The following is a 7,826-nucleotide window of genomic DNA, read 5'->3' on the forward strand; positions in this document are numbered from 1 at the left end:
GTCAGAAAGCAGCCCTGGCAAAAGTTGCTCTAAACAGATGCTCTAGCTTATTCATTGATGAGTCAAAATCGTTTTTTGTTTTTTTTTTCCCTACATGCTCCAATAGACTTGCTCATGCAACTGATTGCCGTGTTTTGTTTTGATCATACTGAAGCAGCTTAAAAAGGACAATTCCACATCAATTATTCTGTATTGATATTATGTTAGAGCACAATTATGCAAAATGAAAGTCAAATTCATTGCAGACAAAAAGCAGGTTTATTTGTGCAGTTTACATGAAGATGCTTCGATGATATGTCTACATTCAAAATAGTACAGTTTAAGTCGAGCGAAATTTTGTATAAGTCACAGCACAGCAGCAAGTCGTGAATTGTGATCCACTAAGTTAAAAATCTTTTGCTGTCAACTCTCATGTAACCTTTGCAGTTTTGTGAACAAACTTACAGTATACCATTTGCCATTTTTGAGTCTGCTTTTATGGAAGGTGAAGAATACAACATAGATATGTGCGCCCGCATTGGATGCTTACATCTCAGCTGTGCGCTGTCCTTTGCTTTGGATGATTCGCATGATGGACTGAACCACTTCGGACGTGGTGCCCTGGCCGCCAATGTCCGCTGTGTGCAACTGAACCACAACAGCATTGTGTTAAAGGGGAGCACAGCAAAGGGCAAGGAATGTCATGTCAGGGGGGAGCAGGACTCACCCGGGTTTCATTCATGGTTGTGAGTACTGCATTGCGGATCAGGGTTGCGTGATCGTAAAGCCTGGAGGAAAGCAAAAAAGCGTTGAAAGAGGCGCACGGCAGACGAAGGCAGAAAGCGTGAGGACCTACTTAAGATGGTCGAGCATCATGCAGCTGGCGAGCAGCAGGGCGGTGGGGTTGGCAATGTTCTTGTTTGCGATACTTTTCCCCGTGTTCCTCGTGGCCTGGAGAAAACCAAAATCTTAATAAGTTTGGTGCAATTTTCCTCCCAGGCGCTCCGGAAGAGTCAAACGCTCACCGTTTCAAAAACGGCGTAGTTTTGGCCGTAATTGGCGCCGGGCACCAGGCCGGGTCCTCCCACCAGGCCGGCGCACACGTTGCTCACCACGTTGCCGTACAGGTTGGGCATCACCATCACGTCAAACTGCTGCGGCTTGGAAACCAGCTGGAGGCACAGTCAGACGGGTCCGCAACTTGCTTCCAACTCGGCCATTTTGCATGTTCTCTCCCTCACCTGCATGGTGGTGTTGTCCACAATCATGCTATCGAACGTGATGTCGGGGTATCCCGAGGCCACCTCCTTGCAACACTGCAGGAACAAGCCGTCGCCTAGCTTCCTGTTGGCGCCCGCGCAACAGTTAGCCGCATGCAGGAGAGAAGAATCGCGCGCACAACTCACATGATGTTAGCCTTGTGGATGGCCGTCACCCTGCGTCGGCCTTTCTCTCTGGCCAGCCGGAAGGCGTACTCGGCAATTCGGAGCGAATTATTCCTGGTGATTATCTTAAGAGACTCCACAACACCGGAGACGCTCTGAAAGAGATCAATGCTGAGTCTTTACAGCAAGCTAACAGGGAGGAGAAGGGTCGGTCCCACCTCGTGCTCCAGACTGCTGTACTCTCCCTCGGTGTTTTCCCGAACGATCAAGATGTCGATGTTCTTGTGGCGAGTCTGGACGCCGGGCAGGGACTGGCAGTGCATCACGTTGGCATACAGGTCCAAGCTCGTGCTGTAGACACATTATGGAAATGATTAAGCTACTAACATGTGAGTAAAACAACGTCAACCTAACACTTAAAACTTACCGAAGAAGATTGTTCCCGGATTTGACAGAGGCGGGCATGTTATGCCTGGTTTCTATATTACCTGGCAGGAGAATTAAAGGTTGACATGAGACACAATTATGATACAATTTATGTCTACATGTGTTGCGCCACCGTTAGTGTTGATATCGTTAGAAATGCTATTCGCGAGCCTGCCGATGCTGTTTTGTACTGTGTGTTAGCATTCAGCTAAGTTGACTTTCTAAAGGAAAATCTATGTAGTTACATTCTGCATATGGGTTGTTTTATGTTTGTATAAAATATTGATTTCAGTTCATGATCACTTAAATATGACTCAAAAAAAGCTAAAGGAATGGATAAAAACTGATGACAAAGAAAATGACTCACCTTTGAGGGCTACTCCATTACGGCGGATGGCAGTTATGGCGTTATTGATGTCATCTTCGGTCTCCAAGGCAGAATTGACCTGTACCACCTCAAAGTCCACAGGGACACAGCTGAACCTACAGACAAGACACGGGGTGAATCAAAAACTCTGTGGCCGCATGGCAATACTTTATTTCTGTATTTCAGTCTGACCAACCTGAACACTTCCCTGACGTGACTAAACAGCTCTGGACCGATTCCATCTCCAGGGATTAGAGTGACAGTATGTCTGCCGCCATACTTTGCTGGAGGCGGCTGTGACAAATGAGATGCAACAAATTGTGACTTTTATCTCTCGTGTGAACAACGTGACACATCTGTGAAAGTATAATTTGATGTATTTTAAGACTAAGATCTCTTGTGAACAACGTGACAGCTGTGCTAATGCAGAGAAATTTAAGAGCCATGTTTAAAATGTTAAACGTGTGCGATGCATAGTCTTGTGTACTACTGTGTAATGTGTATCCATGTCCCATACTTACAATGTTACTTCCCTTTGGATGCAGATGGGCAGCAAGGAAAGCAGATTAAAAAAAACAGATCAATTTGTAAAGTTAAAACCAAAACAGATCGACACACATGACATTTTAATCCATGTGACCAGATTAAGGGACAAGAAAGCCCCACTTGTATTCACACTGACACGTTAAATTAAGACACTCACAGTCAACACCGTTTTATTCCTGTGACTTGTGACTGTTGGTCCAAATACCTAAAGGATAAAAATAAAAATCCGACATTATTCGACAGGTAAAATACTGTGGATTATTAGATTATCGTGGTTTGACCTTGTGCCACAACAATGATCATAAAAAGAGTTCGACATAGAACCCACGCACATTCGTTCGGACCGTATGTAAAAGAAAAGTTTGTCGCCTTACTTTAATCGCGTTTCCAGCAATTCCAGCCCGAAAAGGTTGGATTATTTTGGACATGGAGAATGCGGCACAGGGAGCAGCCATCTTGGGTTGGTACTAGCGGTACAAGAAAAGAGAAATAGTAGTTTTATTCATTTATTTATTTTTTTAACCTAAATTAAATTTTCATGCATTTACTATTTGTCGAATGAAACGTCGAGTTCGTACTGTTGTGATTTAATGTCTATAAAAACGTACTTGAAAGATTTAGGGTGGATTGCGGAAATCTTGAGACGGCCAATCACGTGACGTTGGATGCGCAGGCGCCGTGCAGGAGGAGTTGATATTTCCGGAAAATAATCGACATGATTTCAATTTAATCAGCTGCGTTTCTTCTCTCCGCACCTGCATTACGAATACGGAAAGAAACACGCGTGTATTTGCGTGCAAATATTTGCTTGAGCCGTACCCACGACGCATGCCCAAATGAGGAAACTGCGGAAAAAGTAGTTCAACTTTTCTGGCGAACGACGCTTGTTCCCTCATTCCAGGTGAGTGACGACAACCAAAAACGCAACACTTTACTGACGCTTACAAACGGCACCTCGACGGTAGTGTCATGCTTGCAAATATGTCGTAAAATCGCGAATTTATTTCGCCTTAAATGTTTGAAGTTTGTCATTCAGGCGCAAAAGTCGAAACCCGCCTTTATTTTCTTCTATTAAAGTCAAGAAACTGTATTGTTTTAAAATAACACTTGATATTATACACATGTTTACGCGTTCCAACAGTTTATTAAGAAAGGGAGGATTAAAATGATACCTACATTGTACAAAAAATGGAAAGAGAATAAAAAGTCCAATAGGTTAGGGTTAGTTGGTCATTTAAAATAGCCACGTAACTTTGCGTTAAAGTCTAATGCTGGTTTAATGCTAACATAATGGGAAACTCCATCGATGGATTAGCAAATATCAGCAGCGTCATGGCGTCCCAAATCATCAACTCAACATGTTAATCGTTAAACCGAGAGAGAGAGTCAATTTTATTTATATAGCCCTTAATCAGAAACATTTCTCATGGCCACAGTTGACAATTATTCTCAACATCCCCTGACATCAACAACAACCATCTGTTTTTATGCAATTGAATCTTACTGTATGCTAGTTTTCCTTATTAAAGAAACATTGTTTTGTGCATGCTATCTGTACATGTATTTGTTAGTCTGTTGCTGATGTTTAACAAAGTTATCTATTTCAGCTTGATAAATGGAAAACTTTTATTTGACAAGCCCCAGGGAAAAAATGCTCGTTAACCAACCACTTGTTTTTCCTCCCACGCCAGACCAGGACCACGAGAGAGCAAATCATGAGATTAACAGGTAGGTTTGGATTATTTATTTTTTCTTCTCACCATTTTCTCACCCGGTGTCTTCCATTTGACTCGGCAGGCCCCGTGCGCGTCGTGGCTGTGCTCCTCTTGGTGGGACTCACGTGGCTCCTTGCAAGCACGTTCTTCGGAGGGGACAGTGCTTCATTCGTGCGCCATTTCCTCAATAGTAAGCACGACCATTTTGACTGTTTACAGGGATACACACCCACAAACAGTTTAGCAAGTCATTACTTTTGTCTGACATCTTATCGCGCAAAGCCAAATGTTGTCAGAGCTCTGACAGCATTATCATCGTCGTCAAGGCAACGTTTCTGTTGTATCGGTGAGATGCGATGAGGTTTGTGCCTGGTGAGGTGGGACATTTAGAATTTCCACAAGGCAAACAGTGGTTCCAGAATTTCTTTGAAACGTACAATATTTGTGTAATGGAAATATGTACATGTATGTATGTATGTGTGACGCCCCCTCTGCTCTTTTTCTTTTTTCCAGGTGCAAGCCAGGAACCAACAGCAGGTACGGCTGCATTAATAGATTCTATATGCTCTTAATCATAATAATGATGATAATGGTCATAAATAGAGAGAAGATGTTGACTTATCGTCTTGGAATCAAATTTGTTACCACGTTGCCCTTCAAAATGCATCAACAGTGGGATGGGAATGGGAGGGACAAGCCCCTCCCCCACAAGTAACATCTTGATCTTTCTCCTTCTTTTTTTTTTTATTTTTTTTATGAAGCTGACATTCGGCCCCGCAGGTATAAATGCGGCCTTTCTGCGGCGTGCCCGCCCAAACATCTGGCTTTCCGCCTGGTGTCGGGAGCTGCTAACGTCATCGGGCCCAAAATCTGTCTGGAGGACAAGATGTGAGATTTGCTGCTTTGTGTCGCCACTTCCCGCCGTCGCACTTTGGAGTTCATTTGCTTCCCCCTGTTTGAGTAGATGACAGCAAGCACACTTTGTTCTCGTCTGTCCCTCCCCCCCGTTCATCTGGACGCCACTCAAGTGTTCTTTCATTTCTGCTGACTGTCTGTTTTGTCTCACTGACTCAGGTTATTAAGCAGCGTGAAAAACAACATTGGCAGAGGATTAAACATCGCTTTGGTGAACGGTACGATGAACCGAGCGGTTTGTGACGCGCGCTCAGTTTTACACACGCTTGTTTTTTTTGGGTCTTTTTTGTTTTTAGGGGTGACCGGTGAACCTTTGGAAACCAAGACCTTTGACATGTGGGCGGGAGGTAATAAAAATTGACATTGTCCACTTTGCAAATTGATGTTTGACCACAATCAGATCCATGGTCGTCTTCAAGGTGCCATTGTAAATGTGATATTAGGCGCAAATGACTCTGACTGACCAATTCATCGCTCACGTGATGTTTGTCCTCAGATGTTTCGGACCTAATGAAATATCTGCGGCCGCTCCACGAGGGAACACTGGTGTTTGTGGCCTCTTTTGATGATCCCGCTACAAAGTAAGAGTGCAACAAGCGCATCATGGCATACGTTATTACGTAAACCCATTTGATCACTATGATTTTGCGGCACCCTCTTTTGCAGTACACTACGGAGTACCCCAGGATCCGTTTCGAGTCCCCTATTAATTTTTTTTTTAAGCTCCTCACTGTATTCATTTATAGTCTGGCCCCCCACCTTTTTCATTGCCAGGTTGAATGCAGAGTCTCGGCGTATGTTTGAGGAGCTCGGGAGCACCGCCGTCAAAGAATTGGCTTTTCGGGACAGCTGGGTGTTTGTTGGCGCCAAGGGCATCGACAACAAGAGTCCATTTGAGCAGGTAGGCAATAATAAATGTAACTCATCAATTTATTGATTAAAGGACAATGTAATTATTTGGATTTGAATGATCTCCTTCTGCTGTAGTAGTTGTCTTGATTTTATTTGGCACAAAAACAAACACAGCATGACTCTATGTAGCACTCTTTGTGCGAGCAGCCGCCGCATTGTCGGCGGGAATCTCATCTTTCCGTGTGGTTGACATCCGATCTGTTTGATTTGTCGTTCCCATTAGCGCATGAAGAACAGCAAGAGCAACAACAAATACGAAGGGTGGCCTGAGTCACTGGAGATGGACGGCTGCATTCCCTTACGGCCGGCCGTGTCAGTTTAATTCGCTTCTTTGCAGGGAGCGTTTCCATGACAGCCGACTGATTCTGATGCACACATCTTGGACATGTAACAATGGAGCCGGAGTCGGTTTTCCTTTGAAAGAAAGTGATCGTTTCTCGTCTCCCTGCCAAAAAGGCGCCCCATGAAGTTGCACCATGTCCTGAAGTTCTCCAAACGCTTTTTAGCGTTCTCACGAAGGGTAACGTTTTGCCTGAAGTTAAAATGTAAACGCTGTATTCCATATTCAAGTCGAAGTAGCTCTTTTTAATGCTGTGACACATATTTCTGTGAAATTGTACGCAAAATAGTAGGAGCCGTTTTATACCTTCAAACCTGATGCACAAACCTACGGTGTCGCTTGACTTGTTTAGTTTGCCAACTTGTTTCACTTTCTTAAAATTATTTATTGAAATGCCAAACACAGAAGCTTACTGAAAACATCTAGACTGCTCAGTAGTTTCATAATATCCAATGCTGGTTGATATTTGTCCACTGAGTGCTTTGTTGCTTTATGTTTGCAAATGTGTTTTTTCCCTGAATGTTTGACATGTTGGAACTATTTAAAGACATAGCAATACATTTAGGAATTGTTTTCTGTTGCTTTTGACTGGTAATAATTTTACACAAAGCTTTGTGTGCGTGGCAAAGGGTACTATTAAATCATTTTATGATACTTGTCCAGATTTCTTTTTAAAGTTATACAAAAAATACGATTAATTCAAACATGGTATACAATTACAAAGACATGAAAATAAATGCAAATATTCTTCGATGGAGTGAAAAATGAAGAGGGAATACTAAAATTTACAAGTGTTTTTCAGGTAAAATGTTTGGTGATTATATTTGAGGCCATTATTTTAACCTTTATGTTCAGACCTATATATATATCATATTTTAATGTCGGTCGTAGTGATGGTGGTATATACTTGGAAGCGGCTACAAGATTATTATTTTTTGTCCAAACTTGAAGTGCAATCAGCTTACTCATTAACTCCACCAGAGGGCGACATAAGCGCAAGTATTAGTGTTGTTCAGTTAACAATGCCTCAAGCATTTTTGCCATACATGTACATCGGGATCTTTCATGCTAAAAATGAAATGGCCATTAGCAGTATAACGTAATCTTCTCCTTCAATTGTGTGTGGAATGTCAACATATTTCATGAAACTGCCATTCTTGTGTCACGCACACTCGTGGAGTTTTTAAAATACTGTACTGTACAACCTGTTTTAATTCATAAATTCTTCGCAAAAGCGTGGA

At 42.7% G+C, this 7,826-nt stretch overlaps 2 protein-coding genes across 2 annotated transcripts; one reads left to right on the forward strand and one right to left on the reverse strand.

Annotated features, from left to right (window-relative positions):
• Window positions 1-235: 235 nt before the first annotated feature.
• idh3g (isocitrate dehydrogenase (NAD(+)) 3 non-catalytic subunit gamma) lies at window positions 236-3,451 on the reverse strand. Its single transcript, XM_037280216.1, has 14 exons — window positions 3,312-3,451; window positions 3,078-3,170; window positions 2,861-2,908; window positions 2,679-2,690; window positions 2,354-2,451; window positions 2,158-2,273; window positions 1,792-1,852; window positions 1,583-1,715; window positions 1,386-1,519; window positions 1,221-1,323; window positions 1,005-1,151; window positions 836-930; window positions 707-767; window positions 236-627 (listed from the first exon to the last, which is right to left on the reverse strand). Exons 2-14 carry the CDS (start codon window positions 3,156-3,158, stop codon window positions 526-528), a joined length of 1,191 nt encoding a protein of 396 aa, XP_037136111.1. The 5' UTR covers window positions 3,159-3,170; window positions 3,312-3,451; the 3' UTR covers window positions 236-525.
• On the forward strand, window positions 3,412-7,239 carry fam3a (FAM3 metabolism regulating signaling molecule A). Its single transcript, XM_037280230.1, has 10 exons — window positions 3,412-3,604; window positions 4,395-4,431; window positions 4,501-4,608; window positions 4,932-4,955; window positions 5,180-5,306; window positions 5,493-5,551; window positions 5,630-5,680; window positions 5,830-5,914; window positions 6,108-6,234; window positions 6,469-7,239. The coding sequence occupies exons 2-10, from the start codon at window positions 4,419-4,421 to the stop codon at window positions 6,565-6,567; spliced, it is 693 nt and encodes a 230-aa protein (XP_037136125.1). The 5' UTR covers window positions 3,412-3,604; window positions 4,395-4,418; the 3' UTR covers window positions 6,568-7,239.
• The last annotated feature ends 587 nt before the right edge of the window (window positions 7,240-7,826 follow it).

The sequence above is a fragment of the Syngnathus acus genome, chromosome 2, assembly GCF_901709675.1.
Source record: "Syngnathus acus chromosome 2, fSynAcu1.2, whole genome shotgun sequence".
NCBI lineage: Eukaryota > Metazoa > Chordata > Actinopteri > Syngnathiformes > Syngnathidae > Syngnathus > Syngnathus acus.